This window comes from Trachypithecus francoisi, unplaced genomic scaffold (genome assembly GCF_009764315.1).
Source record: "Trachypithecus francoisi isolate TF-2019V2 unplaced genomic scaffold, Tfra_2.0 Lachesis_group0, whole genome shotgun sequence".
Taxonomy (NCBI): domain Eukaryota; kingdom Metazoa; phylum Chordata; class Mammalia; order Primates; family Cercopithecidae; genus Trachypithecus; species Trachypithecus francoisi.
In genome coordinates this window covers 21,262,018-21,276,438 of record NW_022681453.1, presented here as the reverse complement: position 1 = coordinate 21,276,438, position 14,421 = coordinate 21,262,018, and the positions used below count along the sequence as shown (strand labels likewise).

General features: G+C 54.8%; 1 protein-coding gene across 3 annotated transcripts in view; it reads right to left on the bottom strand.

Annotated features, from left to right (window-relative positions):
• Window positions 1–2,317: 2,317 nt before the first annotated feature.
• PRKCD (protein kinase C delta) overlaps window positions 2,318–14,421 on the bottom strand; it is a 31,728-nt gene continuing 19,624 nt past the window's right edge. For all 3 annotated transcript variants that reach the window (XM_033210128.1, XM_033210130.1, XM_033210129.1), the window contains 15 exons: window positions 13,677–13,737; window positions 13,338–13,500; window positions 13,212–13,243; window positions 11,752–11,837; window positions 11,382–11,511; window positions 10,018–10,118; window positions 9,292–9,388; window positions 8,965–9,065; window positions 8,654–8,827; window positions 8,299–8,390; window positions 7,610–7,672; window positions 6,173–6,311; window positions 5,793–5,981; window positions 5,031–5,159; window positions 2,318–2,923 (listed from right to left, as the gene is read on the bottom strand). In XM_033210128.1, coding sequence (XP_033066019.1) covers window positions 2,765–2,923; window positions 5,031–5,159; window positions 5,793–5,981; window positions 6,173–6,311; window positions 7,610–7,672; window positions 8,299–8,390; window positions 8,654–8,827; window positions 8,965–9,065; window positions 9,292–9,388; window positions 10,018–10,118; window positions 11,382–11,511; window positions 11,752–11,837; window positions 13,212–13,243; window positions 13,338–13,500; window positions 13,677–13,737 — 1,716 coding nt within the window. In that variant the 3' untranslated portion in view covers window positions 2,318–2,764. The remainder of the gene's footprint in view (window positions 2,924–5,030; window positions 5,160–5,792; window positions 5,982–6,172; window positions 6,312–7,609; window positions 7,673–8,298; window positions 8,391–8,653; window positions 8,828–8,964; window positions 9,066–9,291; window positions 9,389–10,017; window positions 10,119–11,381; window positions 11,512–11,751; window positions 11,838–13,211; window positions 13,244–13,337; window positions 13,501–13,676; window positions 13,738–14,421) is intronic.

The following is a 14,421-nucleotide window of genomic DNA, read 5'->3' as shown; positions in this document are numbered from 1 at the left end:
GAGGAAGTTAGGGTGCTGGAAGGTTAAGTCATTTACTGAGGTCACACAACCAGGGACATGCACAGTTCGAACCCAGGGCTGTCTAGTAGCCGAGCCCGTGCTCCTGCCTCCAGGCCCTCCTGCACCCATGTCGCTCCGCCCAGCACTGATGGGGCACCCAGCTCTATTTGGCCCTTGCACAGGGGGACCAGGCTGGCTGCTGCTCGAATACCTACTTGGCAGGTGGGAGACAGAGGGCAGTCTGCCTGCTTCAGGGTCCCCAGGTCCCAGCGAAAGTGTGGTTCAGGGCCCAGCCATAAGAGGTATTTCCTGAGGCTGCTGGGTCAGGCCTGGCACCCACCCGATGGCTGGGAACCGGCCTGGAATGGTGTAGCCTCCCAGGCGGTTTGGCAGTGTCCTTAGCAGCTGCTTCCTGTCCTGGGCTGCTTGAGGTGGAGCTCACCAGCACAGCCCCTGTCCTTTCCTGGGTTCTGCCTGGCACCACTGAGTATCAGCAACAGTCCTACAAGGGCCCGCCAGAGTCAGTTCCGTGAGGCAGGGGATTAATGGTCTGGTTTTACAGATGAGGAAACTGAGGCCCATGAAGGAACTCGAGTGCATGGTATGTAGGTGGCAGAGTGGAATTCAAACCCCAGGCTTCTGATTCCAGGCACCATGTTCTTCCCACCACCCTCCACTGCCTCTGGCTGATAAACAACCTATTCCCCCGTTCCACACTGGAGAAAACTGGGCTCGAGGTGCAAGGCTTCACTTTGGTGCTTCAGGAGGATGTTGGGAAGCTCTGAGTTCAGACACCAACCATGTTTTTGTTCTAACCTCCCTCTGAATGGCTCCATGGGGTTCTTGGGGAATGTGTGTGTTGTGGCAGAGGCAGGGAATGGGGGCCCCCAGGCACCTCCTCTGGGCTGCTACAGCCCCAGTGTCCCAGAACAGAGCCCATGCCATGCTGCCAGTTCCTCCACCTGTGAGCCCACGGGACAAGCCCTTCTGAGGTTTTGCCTGCTGTCCTGGACACCCAGGCTGGCCCAAGGCAGAGCAGGAATTCAAGAGGAAGTTTTCCTAAGATAGGAGGTGGGGAGAAGGGGACATTTGGTCTCTTTGGGGAGAGTTTGGCCCCCATCCCTGCAGCCCCCTCCCTGAGCCAGCACCAGCCCCATACCATCCCGCCCTCTCCAGTTGTGGAAACTTGTACCTAAGCCCAGAAAAATGAACTTGCTGGAAGTCAGCTGCTTGGCTGCCTGGGCCAGCCAATCTGGTGCTAGGAGTGTCTCGCCCCCATCTAGGGACAGAGGGCCAGGGCTAGACCAGAGGGTCTGAAGAGCAGGCTCTGCCTGAGACCGGTGCCCGAGACAGCAGGGCAGGAACAGAAAGAGGGAGAGGTAGTGAGGGAGGCGGAAGCAATGAAAAGCCAGGAGAGGGGGGAGACATGGAGTCGGTGGGGAGGAGGGCCGAGTAGACTCACTGTCTCCAGCTGCGCACACTCAGGGGGGATGCCAGCGCCTCCTGGTCTCCTGGAGCCATTCCTCACCTGCACGACAGGCACACTGGAGCATGTCTGTCAACCTTGGCCCAGTCACTCGGCATTTTTCCACCTCTCTCTCCCACCCTGCCTGTGTCTCCTTCCCCAGGTAGGCAAAAGCTGCTATGATATAGATTCTAGAACTTAGACACAGACTCCTCTGCGGCAAAGGCAGGGATAAATGGTAATGAGATGAGGAGTTACAGCTATGGTCTCCTTGCCTTGCCCCCATTTTAGAGGAAACTGAGCCTTTTTTCCTTTTTTTTTTTTTTTAAAAGAGACAGGGTCTTGCTATGTTGTCCAGGTTGGTCTCAAACTCCTCGGCTCAGGCAATCCTCCCACCTCAGCCTCCCAAAGGGCTAGGATTGTTGGTGTGAGCCACCACGCTCACCCAATACTGAGGCTTAAAATGATCAAGTGACGTGCCCACATCCTTTGGCTACTCTGTGATTTAAATCCAGATATGCCTGAAGCCTGAGCTGTATTTTTTTCCTCTCCTCCCTCATCTGGGGCCAGCCTCAAAGCCTCTGCTTATGCCTTCTACTTCTCTGCCCTTCCAGAGACAGCTACAGCTGGCCCCATCACCCCACAGAGACATCTGGAGCTCCCTGTAGCCACCCGGAAAAGTCTTCTGCTTTAGGCCCAGGGTCCTGGGCCAGAGGAAACCCATAAATACAAACACATTTGCATGAAGGCCCAGCAGTTAGCTTCTGGGCCAGTTAGCTTCCGGGCCAGTGCTGCCGAAAGTGGGAGTGGGCACCACCAGCTTCCTGGGACAAATGTGTCCTGACAACCAGGTTGGTACCATTTGGTGTTTATTTAGACACACAAATAAAAGAACCTGGTGGTTCAAACAGCTTGTGCTCCTTTTTTTTTGTCGTATATATATTTTTTTGAAAAAGATCAACATGTCACCCGTCCCCCATGGTTTTTCTCTACTGAGCAATATATACAGCCTATTATATATATATATGTCTATATATATAATATATATTTTCAATAGATAACTACATTCAAGTAATGAAACACAGGATTTACAATTTCCCTCCGAGGGCAGAGGAAAAGCAGATTCACACACAGTTCACAGAGGAAGTACCATGAGAGCCTGGCCAGACAGGAGCCAAGGCCGCTCTGGGGGCAGGGGCGGGGCCAGCAGCAGAAGTCACCACAGTCCCTCTGGTGCTTATCGTGGGGAGCGGGCAGATGTGGGTGGAGGGCGGGGCTAGCCTGCTCTGTCCAGGAACCTCAGTCTTCCAGGAGGTGCTCGAATTTGGGGTTCACAAAGGAGAAGCCGGCAAACGCAGACTGGTCCATGGAGTCGATAAGGTTCTTGTCGCTGTAGGAGAGGCGTGCCTTCTCGTTCAGGAACTCCTGGTCGAAGTTGCTGTAGTCTCTGGGGGACTTCTACAAGCAGAGGGCAGGGGTGAGCGAACAGGACGTAGGGAATGGCCCTGTAGACACCCCAGGCTGGAGTCCCTGCAGGGCTGGGCCAGGCCAGAGCTGTCCTCACCCAGAACAGAAGAGGGAGCCTCCCCTAGCAGCCTAAAAGGAGCCCCACAGGAAAGAGGCTGCCATTTCCCCAACAGGAGGAGGAAAGTGACCAGGGAGCTCTGGGCCTGGGTGAGGAGAGGTGGTAGCCTCCTGCTCAGGGGCCACCAAATCACAGCCCAGGGAGGCCAAATCTCACTCACCATCTGTTTTTGTGGAGCCCACAAGCTAAGAATGGCTTTCGCATTTTTAAGTGGTTGGAAAAAAAAAAACAAAAGAAAAATATTTCATGACATGAAAATTAGGTGAAATTCAAATTTCACTTTCCATAAAAAAAGCTTTTGTAATACACAATCATGCCTATTTGTTGATGTACTGTCTGTGACTGCTTTGAGACCATCAAGCCTGAAAAGTCCAAAATATATACTATCAGGCTGTTGACAGGAGAAATTTGCTGATTCTCTGCTTCTAAGGATGTGATGGGATGGTCACACAGACAGACCGCAAGCTGGTGGCCCTTTGGCCAAACTGAACTGGCAAGTATAATCATTTCAGCTTGAACTGAGTTTTAATGGAATTTCAACCTGTATTTTATTTATTCTTATTGATGTATATATTTTGAGATGGAGTCTCACTCTGTTGCCTAGGCTAGAGTGCAGTGGCATGATCTCGGCTCACTGCAACCTCCGCCTCCCGGGTTCAAGCGATTCTCCTGCCTCAGCCTCCCGAGTAGCTGGGATTCCAGGCGCCCACCACCATAACCGGCTAATTTTTTGTAGTAGAGACGGTTTCACCATGTTGGCCAGGCTGGTCTCGAACTCCTGACCTCAGGTGATCTGCCTGCCTCAGCCTCCCAAAGTACTGGTGTGGGCCATCGCGCCCAGCCTGAACCTCTATTTTAAAATTGAACAATGCAACATAAAAATCCAGATTTCCAGCTTCTTTTGAAAACTGGCAGACTAAAGCAGCCCTGGGCCTACTTCTTGCCCACTCTTGGTGATGAGAGCCCCTGGACAGCCCCTGCCCCACTGACAAGGGGTACATCACACCTGCTTTGTGTTTCTTAGTGCAGAGAAGGAAATCTACCAAAAGTGAGACTGAAAGCAGGCTGTGTGATTTTCTTGCAGCTGGCCTAGCCTGTCAGTTACATGCTCAGCCAGGACACGTCTGAGTTTGAGGTCCTTGGTGTAGGGGAAGTGCTCTGTAGCCTCAAAGCACAAATGTGGGGTGCATTACACAGGCTGCCCAGTGGGAGCTGTGTGCCCTGGTGGAGGAGGGGAATCAAAGGAGACAAAGGGAGTGGGAAGGAAGAACTGTGGTCACAGAGGGGCCACATAGCCCCAACTTTCTTAGTGGCCCCACCTGCCTCTGCTCTCAGGCTGGTTCCTTGGTGGCCCTGTAGATTCTGGGCCTGTGAGTGAACCATCCCCTCTTCCACCTGGAATGCATCCCAGCAGCTGTCCCTTGTCTCACTTCTTCCAAGGGGGCCTCTGAGACCCACCCTCTTCTCTGCCACCTGGGCTCCTGCCGACAGACCCACTCAACAGCAACTGATCATGTGTCCTGGGGTATCTCTTATGCTGTCATCTCGTATCACAAATTGTCATCGGTGTGCAAGTTTCTTATCTCTCCAACTAGCTGCGAACTCCTCCGGTTCTGGGACTGCGTCTCCCACTTTGCTGTGCAGCCAAGCACTGTGCTCTGCATTCAACAGGGACTCAGGACTCCCCATATGTATTGGAGAATGGATTGAATGGAGTAATAACATGAAGTGTTAACTCTATTTCCCAAAACAGGGTCCTGTGCATAGATCCACAGTCCCCAGTGTGTGCTGACTGACTGAGTCAGGAGGGAGAGGATGAGAATACAAGGGCAGCAGCTGTGACTGAACATGCTGTGGAGATCGGGGAAGTAGACTCGCTGGAGGAAGGGAGAGGTGGAAAGCGTGTGAGTGATGTAGGAGAGAGGGAGGGCAGGGGAGGAGGAGCCCAGCCCGGAGACAGTGCGGGGCAGGATCACATACCACTTTGGGCCTGAAGGGTGGCTCCAACCTCCGCTTTTCTAGCAGAGTCCAGTTTATGGTCTTGAAGAAGGGGTGGATTTTGATGTTTCCAGTCACTCCCAGCCTCTTGGTTGGTTCCCTTTCAAAGAGCTGCAACCCAGCAGGGATCCTGGTTAGCACCCGAGGGCCATGGGAAATTGGAGCGTCAGCAAATCCCCAGCAGGCCCAGGGATGCAAAGCCAGGCTTGCCCCAGCCCTGCAGTCAGCCTGGGGAACAGTGGGGCTGAGGGAGGTCACTCTGGCATGCAGTGCTCCCAGTTTCCCCAGAGATGAGAGGCTCTGGGCTGGACATCCACGACTCTGCTAATGGGACTTTTTATTATTTACTATCTCCCTGGCCCACAGCTGAGCATCGTATGTTTCTATTTTCTTCCCAACAACTCTGTGAGGCAAGACTGCTCATAGCCCCATTTTGCAGATAAGGAGACAAACTCTAAGAGGTTGTGACCAGCTAGTCCCAGGCAGAGCCAGCGTTTGGCCTCGGGTCTGTCTCCTGACCCTGGGCCCTTAGTCACCATGTCAGGCTGATTCCATGCACAGGACTCGACAGGAGTTCCTGGGAACATGGTGAGAGAGCAATACCCTGTATGTTAGGACTGTGGCACCACTGAGGCTGCCATTCCAGAGACAGGAAGCTCCTCACCCAAAGCCCAGTGTCTGCCAGCCCCTGCCCCTGCCCCTGCCCCTGCCCCTGCCCAGCCCAGCCCAGCCCAGGGCCTGCACCTTCTCCAGGATGTCCTTGGACTCCTTGGTGATCCAGCGGGGATAATGCGGTGTGTCCACACGGATGGACTCGAAGAGTTCATCCTCATCATCACCATGGAAGGGGGACTGGCCAATGAGCATCTCGTACAGAAGGACCCCAAAAGACCACCAGTCCACCGAGAATGTGTACTTCAGGCCCTGTAGGATCTGAGGGGGAGCAGGTCAGCAGGAGCTGAGGTGCTGGGGCTGAGAGGGGCCCCTGGGCACGAGCCCTAGCCAGGCCGCCTTGGCCTATGGGCTTTGGCTTGGACCTCACTGCCCTTGGGAAGCCTTCCCCCGCCCACCGTGGGGAGGCAAGGTGCCTGACTGAGCGGGGGTATGGAAAGGTATCGGCTCACCTCAGGGGCGATATAGTCAGGAGTGCCGCAGAAGGTGCTGGCCCGGTTCTCCCCAAATATATTCTCTTTGCACATCCCAAAGTCGGCAATCTTGATATGGCCATCCCGGTCCAGCAGCACATTGTCCAGTTTGAGGTCCCTAAGGACAGGGGACAGGTAAGAGTCAGCAGGGGCCATTTCTTCTCCTTCCCCACCCTGCCCGCCATGTCCTAATTTTCAGCCATATTAGTCCAGGACTGTCCCCAAGAGTACAAGGGAATGAGAAAAAGAAAAGGAAGCAGGAGAAAGAGATCCTAAAAACAGGTGCTTCTTGCAAGTCCGCTACTGTGTGCTAAATGCTGGGCACACACCGCCCTACTTCCTGAAACCCAAATGGGGCTCAAACAAGTGATGTCACTTGTCCAGGGTCCCCTAGCAGTCAGCAGCAGAAGTGATCCCCAGGTTCAGTTTTGTCTACTCCCCAAAGGTGGGGACCATGTCTATATTTAGTAATTAGTCATTTGAGTAGATACTTTATGCATATGGGAACTAGAAATGGCAAACAGTACAAAGTCTGCCTTCCACTGAGCTCAACCACCAGGCTCTCCTTAGAGCAATTCTAGGCATGGACAAGCATATGGCAGCATGCAGCTTGCTCCCACTTTTTTTTTTTTGAGATGGACTCTCGCTGTGTCACCCAGGCTGGAATGCAGTGGTGCAATCTTGGCTCACTGCAACCTCTGCCTCCCGGGTTCAAGCAATTCTCCTGCCTCAGCCTCCTGAGTAGCTGAGATTACAGGCATCCACCACCATGCCCAGCTAATTTTTGTATTTTTTAGTAGAGACAGGGTTTTACCATGTTGGTCAGGCTGGTCTCAAACTCCTGACCTCAGGTGATCCATCCACCTTGGCCTCCCAAAGTGCTGAGATTACAGGCGTGAGCCATCGCGCCTAGCCTCTCCCACGTTTTAAAGCCTGAATGCTAATATTCGATACACACTCTCCTACAGGTTGGTTTTCCACTTAACAATGTGTCTTGGCATTATCCCACGTCAGTACACAGAGCCTGGCCGCAGCCTTTTTCGTGGGTGTACAGTTCCTACCATAGGATGGAATCATAACTTATTAGATGAGACTTTATGGAACCAGTCTCTTCTAGCAGAAGCTTAGATGACTCGATGGGTCTTCAGAGCGAGATTGATGGCTCCAAGGATGGGCGGGGCGATGGTGTCAAATATGGGCAGTGAGTTCCTAGTTCCTGGAGCTAAACCAGCCTCAAATGGGGGCCACAGGAATGCTCGCACCAGGGTGGGAGGTTTAGGCAAATCCCCAGCTAAAGATTGATTTCCAGCAGAGAAGGAACTGGCGTTGGGGGAATCCTGCTTGCAGCATTTCAGAAGATATGATGGGGCTGGAGCCTCCCCTCCCAAGAGCCCCTCGCTACCCTAACCCCTGCACCTGTAAATGATGCCCTTGCTGTGTAGAAACTGCAGTCCACAGATTATCTCAGCTGCATAAAACCTGGGCAAGAGAGAGAGACAAAGTGTTCCAGGATCTCTGCCGAGCAGCCTCTGCTTCCCCTCGGGCCCTCATCCCACTTCCAGGGGCAAGAAATGCTGCAAATAACTCCATGGACAACCTAAGCATGATCAAGTACATCTTGTATCAGGCAAGTGGGGGCTGGCAGCCCAGGCAGAAAGTTCTGAAGGGAAAGCTCTCAGTGAGCCAGTTCTCTAAGAGTGTATGCATTTATATGCATGTACACATGTGTTTGCATGCACACACACACATGGTTAGTTGGGGGGGGCATGTGAATGGGGAAAAGCAGGTCTGGGGGCCATGCACCAGGGTCCTGTGTCCTGTGTCGTGTAGGACCACCATTTGCAAGGCTGCCCTGGCTGTGGCCCACAGGAGGGGCCAGGACCCAGAGTATTTGTGCTGAGCCCCCAGCCGCAGCTCACTTGCCACCCATGGCTTCTTATGTGGTGTGGACCCAGGCTATCCCCACATCTCCCCAGCTGCTGCTCTAGCCTATGCTGGCTTTTCTAGGGAGAGGGAAGAAGGCATGGAGGGCAGACTGGCAGTGGGTTCTGAGCCAGTGGCCCTTCCTCCACGCTGGGCCCTTCCCCACCATGGCCCTCACATACGTGGCACGGTAGAGTTCAAAGCGGCCTTTGTCCTGGATGTGGTACATCAGGTCCCCCCCGTTGAGGAACTCCATCACAAAGAACAGGTGGTCCTGGGGTGGGGAGGGTGGTGAGCAGGGGTGAGGAACAGGCAGGAGGCTCCCTCACTCAGGGCCACTGGGGCCAAGCCCCAACAGGAAACAGCAGGGACAGGCCCTGGCTGAGGGGGACAACTCTGCCCTGGGAGGCATGCGGGGGGAAAGCATGGCCCTGCTTTAAGTGGCCTGAGGGGGAGACACAGCCCTGACTTAGAGGGGCTGAGGGGCTGTGGGACATGGCTGCGGCATGGGGCAGTGACGGCAGGAGGCCCAGGAACCTTGGTCTGGAAGGTGCAGATGAGGTGGGTGAGAAAGGGATTTTCTGCGGCGAGCGTCAGCACCCGCTTCTCAACCATGGTGCATTCCACGTCGTCGTCGATCAGGACCACATCCTTCTTGAGGGCCTTGACGGCAAAGTACTCTCCTCTGCCCTTCAGCTCTCCAAGCAGCACCTGATGGGGAGGCACAGGTGCTGAGCAGGGGAGGACAGGGCAGGGGCCACAGCCCGATTCAGACTCCCGCCTCAGCCACCTAAGCAGGAAGCAGCCAGGGTGGGGTGGGAAGCAGATGCCCGGCTCACAGCCCTCACCTTCCCAAAGCTGCCTTTGCCCAGGACCTTGTGGAAGATGAAGTTGTTGATGTTGCACTTGCTGCTGCCCTCCCAGATCTTGCCGTAGGTCCCACTGTTGTCTGCCCGAGAGATGGCACCTCCTCAGATGGGGGTCTCAGTCTGCACAACTCCCCTCCCCCGGGGCCCGGGGTAGGCTGGGGGAAGGGGCCTCAGCGAGGAAGGGGCTCACTCCCCAGGGCCGGGGGTTCCTCCCATATCTCACTTGACAACAGAAGGAAGGACAGTCCCCTGTCTTTGGCCTCAGGGGGAATACAAACTGTACAGGGGCAATGGACCCAGCTTCACCTTGCGAGTCCTCCCCAGCGACTCCGGTCTTCTTCTCGAAACCCTGGTATATCCCAACAGGCTCTGAGGAGGCCGAGTCTGATCTCCGGGAGGCTCTCTGGGGAGAGAGCAGAGGTGGGGGGCCAGACGGTCAGACCATTATCAGAACTCCCAGTCCAGAAGGAAGACCCCCAGGTATAACTCCACCCTCAATACCAAGAGGAGACAACAGGGGCACAGCCCAGGCCCCCTACTCGGGCTGCGTGTACACACGCACACTCTTCCCGGAGCCCAGAGAAGCCTCAGTGGTCTGAAAGGCTCTGATTACAAACAGAAGTTTCGTAAACAGAACCCTACCTTCCCAACCACTCACTCAATAGATTTTATTTGACTATTTAGCTTCATTGCTGATTGATTCTAAAATTTTACCTTTAGGTTTCGTGGCATCCCTCAAGCCCCACCCATGTACAAACGTCCACACCCAAAGTCTTAGTTCAAAGTGTTCCAACACCCAATCCTGTGGTCCCCACGTTCACCCTCAAAGAAAGAACTGCTTGAATAATGAATTTCTCATGAACAAAAGCCCCCCTTCCTCTGCTGCCTACATTCTTGAGTTGGATCTTCCCGAAGTAGAGTCCTGGGTCTAAATATACCTTGGCTGTCTGTGGCTCCCCAGCAGTGGCTATGAGCCTTGATTGTCCCTGACCCCACTGTCCTATGTCCAGGGTCCCCATGGCACCTGCCCACCTGGGTGACTTGGTTCAAGGCCTCGGCCAAGAGCTTCTGGTTGATGCCGCAGAGGTTGGCCACCTTCTCCCGGCATTTATGGTGCACATTCATGCCGCAGTCTGAGGTGAGGGAGAAGTGGGGCTGTCAGTCCCGGAGCTCAGCCAAGGGCAGTGGGCAGTGTAGGAGAGGGGCAGGAGAGCATGAGAAAGGAGGGCTTTAGCGGGGTCTGCTGGGTTCCAGTTTTTAGGAAAACATTGATCTGAAGCCATCATATATACTTCAATCTCTCTTTTTTTTTTTTTTGAGATGGAATTTCCCTCTTGTTGCCCAGGCTGGAGTGCAATGGCGTGATCTCGGCTCACCACAACCTCTGCCTCCTGGGTTCAAGTGATTCTCCCGCCTCAGCCTCCTGAGTAGCTGGGATTACAGGCATGCGCCACCACACCTAGCTAATTTTGTATTTTTAGTAGAGATGGGGTTTCTCCATGTTAGCCAGGCTGGTCTCGAACTCCCAACCTCAAGTGATCCACCCACCTTGGCCTCCCAAAGTGCTGGGATTACAGGTGTGAGCCACCACGCCTGGCCAAGCACCTCAATCTTTCATGTTTTTGTTTTGTTTTTTTTTGAGATGGAGTCTCCCTCTGTCACCCAGGCTGGAGTGCAGTGGCGTGATCTCAGCTCACCGCAAGCTCTGCCTCCCCGGATTCGTGGCATTCTCCTGCCTCAGCCTTCCAAGTAGCTGGGACTACAGGCACCTGCCGCCACACCTGGCTAATTTTTTTGTATTTTTTTTAGTAGAGACGGGGTTTCACCGTGTTAGCCAGGATGGTCTCAATCTCCTGACCTCAAGATCCGCCCACCTCGGCCTCCCAAAGTGCTGGGAATACAGGCGTGAGCCACCGTGCCCGGCCAATCTTTCATGATTTAAAGAAAAAGGAAAAACCAGAAGACATGGGACCTAATTCAAAACCCTTCAAAGAACATCTGGGTCAACTTAAGCCGCTTTCCCTCCAGGGTCTTCTGTCTCATCTCTAAGTGAAGCAGAGGGCAGTGGAGGCGTGTCTGGACGCCTGCCGGTGTGCACCACGCCTGGCTTCAGCATCCTCTGCTCACTGGCCCCTAACAGGGACTCTCTAGGTCCTGCTTTTCCCCTCCAAATGGCTCAGAGGGGTGGAGTCACCCACCTGTGGTCACACAGCAGGTAAGTGGCAGAGCCAGTCAGGCCAGTGGGGAGGGTCCACCAAGGCCTCACCCTCATCAGGTCCCTGAATGAGGTGCCCGTCTCTAGGTGAGGGGGCGAGGGCAGTGTGAGGTGGCTGGAATTCACAGCACCACCAGCTGGGAGTGCCCCTCCTGCAGCCCAGGGGCAGGGTGGCACGCACCTTCACACTTTAATCCCTGCTTCACCAGTCCCCAGAGCAGGCTGCCGCAGTGGTCACAGAAGGTGGGGCTCATGTAGTTGTGAACCTTGAAGCGGTGCGGCATGTCGATGTTGAAGCGTTCTTTCTGGAACTGGGGATGGGGGTATCACAGGCTGAGGGTCAAGTGCCAGCTCCAGCCCCTTCTTCAGCCCCTAGCTCTCCCCCAACCCTGGGCACAACATCCCAAGAGAGCTCCACTGGGAGAGGCAAGGAAAGACTAAGAAAAATGGGGAGGGAGGGTAAGCTATCCCCGGAGGGCGGGGAGAGGGCGTAAATCCCTCCCATGTGGCTAAGCCCCCCGATCCCAGCCCTGCCCCAGCCCCAGGCTCACTATGGTGTCCCGGCTGTTGGCCGCGGTGCCAGTACATCTGCCGATGATCTTGTCGATGCATTTCTTGTGGATGGCAGCGTTACATTCTTGAAGAGGCACAGGCCCAGAAGGGGGAAGGGAGGGCACCGGGAGGGGCAGAGTCTATGAGCTGGTGCCTGCCAGTCAGTCCAGCCCTCTACACAAAGCCACCGTTCTCCTGACCACCCACACCCTCACCCAGCAGAGGCACAGTGCTTGAGTCTTCCTCCCGCCAGCCCTCGAAGGAGGGGCCTGGAGAGGATGGGGTGGAGAGGACAGGCCAATCTGCAGGGGCTTAGAAATGAAGGAGTCCTAGTGGGCAGGGAGGTGGGCAGAAGTTAGGGGGCACGGGGCATCTCAATATGAGAAGCGGGGGCAGTTCTTTCCCTCTTCCAAGCCCTGGGATAGCAAACAGCTCCTAAATGCCCTCTCTCACACATGCACACGGACATGCCTCAAAACAGACCCTGTACATACACACAAAGCATGTGTAATGATGATAACAAACTTCTTACCCAGAACGGCTGCCAGTGGAAGGCACTTAAAATACAGCCTTATATATCTTACTCCATTTGATCTTCACAATGACCCTATTATACATTATAATTACATCTAATTTATAGATGAGGGCCAGGCACAATAGCTCACGCATGTAATCCCAGCACTTTGGGAGGCTGAGGTGGGTACGTCACTTGAGGTCAGGAGTTCGAGACCAGCCTGGCCAACATGACAAAACCCCCATTTCTACTAAAAATACAAAAACTAGCCAGGCATGATGGTGCACACCTGTAATCCCAGCTGCTCGGGAGGCTGAGGCAAGAGAATCGCTTGAACCTGGGAGAGGGAGGCTACAGTGAGCTGAGATCACGCACTCCAGCTTGGGCAACAGAATGAGACTCAGTCTAAAAAAAAAAACTATAGATCAGGAAACTGAGGCACAGAGAGGTTAAGTAACTTTGCCTAAGGCCCTATAGCTAGGAAGTGGTAGAGCTAGGATTCAAACCCAGGCAGTCTGGCACCAGCCTGTGGCATCTCATGCATGCACCCTCAGGGAGAGTGTGTGCTCAGAGACACCCACATCTACACAGAAGCACATGCAGCCACTGTGTGCTAGTACAGGTCCTATCACTGCCTCTCCAGGGAAAAGAGGCCTAGCGCATGGCCTGGGTTGGTTTCTGCGTGAATACTCTACTGTGCCCAATTGCCATCCACCAACTCCCGGTCACTGAATACAGAGCTGGGAAGAGAGGCGCAGAACTGGTTTTCCAGAGCAGCAGCAAGCCAGCCCCAGCACTCACTGAACTCAGCTGCTGTATCTACACTGGGAAAATTCACGTGCATACACTCTCTGAGCGCACACAGGCACTGGCACACACACAGGCACGGGCACACGTGAGCACACACGGGTACGTACGTACAAACTGGCCTGTGGAGACACTTACGCCTGCATTTGTAGCCTTGTTTGTTGAGGCCCCTGAAAGGCAAAACCCAGGCAAAGTGAGTGAGTGGGGACTGGGATCAGCCCCCACTACCCGGCACCACCACCAGTGGGCATGGCCAGTTCTCACCAGACAAAGTCTTTGCACACAGAACAGAAGGTGGGTTGCCCAAAGAAGGTGGCGATAAACTCATGGTTCTTGATGTAGTGGATTTTGGCCTGCTTGATGGCTCCTCGGCGGTTCATCGTTGGGAACTTGGCCTCGTCCTCACTGCGCATAGACTGTTTGCAATCTGGGGACCATGGAGCAGGGAAGTCAGCCCTGGTATCTCGGAGGGTGACACCCCTGTACTCCCTCCCAGGGTGGCCCTGGACAGTCTGCCGAAGGGAGCCGCTTCCCTACGCCTCAGTGCTGGCTCTGCCTCTGAACCAGGCAAAGGAGCCCTCTCCATCCCCAGGGAGTTCTTACCCACGTCCTCCAGGAAATACTGAACAGACATCAACACCTTGGCCTGAGGCTGCAGGTCCAGCTGTTGGGGGCCAGAGGCCAGGGGAGAACAAGGTCAGTGAGGGCGGCCTGGGCCAGGCCGAACTCAGAACCCGCCCCCATGGCTGGTCCCTCAAGGCCAAGGCAGCCCCTTAAGGCCTAGCCAGACACTTGTCTGCCCAGTGTGGGCAGGGCCCTGCCTGAGCCCCACCCCTGAGCCCCACTCCCACACTGTACCCAGGGGTATTATTACATTTAGGGAAGTGAAAGGGTCCAGCCCACACCCAGCCCAGACACATAGCTGGGGAACAGAGCAGGAAGGGAAATTCCCCACCCCTACCCACTGCGGCCCCCGTAGCAATGGAGGCCCCTACTCATGTGCACATGTGGAGAGAGACAGACACACTCATCCTCGTGCACACAGGTTGCTCCTCCGTCTGTGCCAAGGGCTCCTCATGCAGACTGGACAGTCTTGAGGGTGGGACCTGAGCCTCTATCCCCTCACCTCCCCCAAGACACAGACCTGGTGACTGATATCCTCCCTTGGGGGAGTGGAGACAGCACAGCCAGAGGCCCCTCTGTGTCTCTGCCTGACTGGCCAAGGGTCAGTACAGCCTTGTGTCAACTTCTCTCCCATCCCAGCCCCCTCACCCCTCGCAGGAGGCTGATCAGAGTCTCCAGTGGTCACAGGGCCTTTTCTGGTGGAGACATCTTAGTTACATCCCAC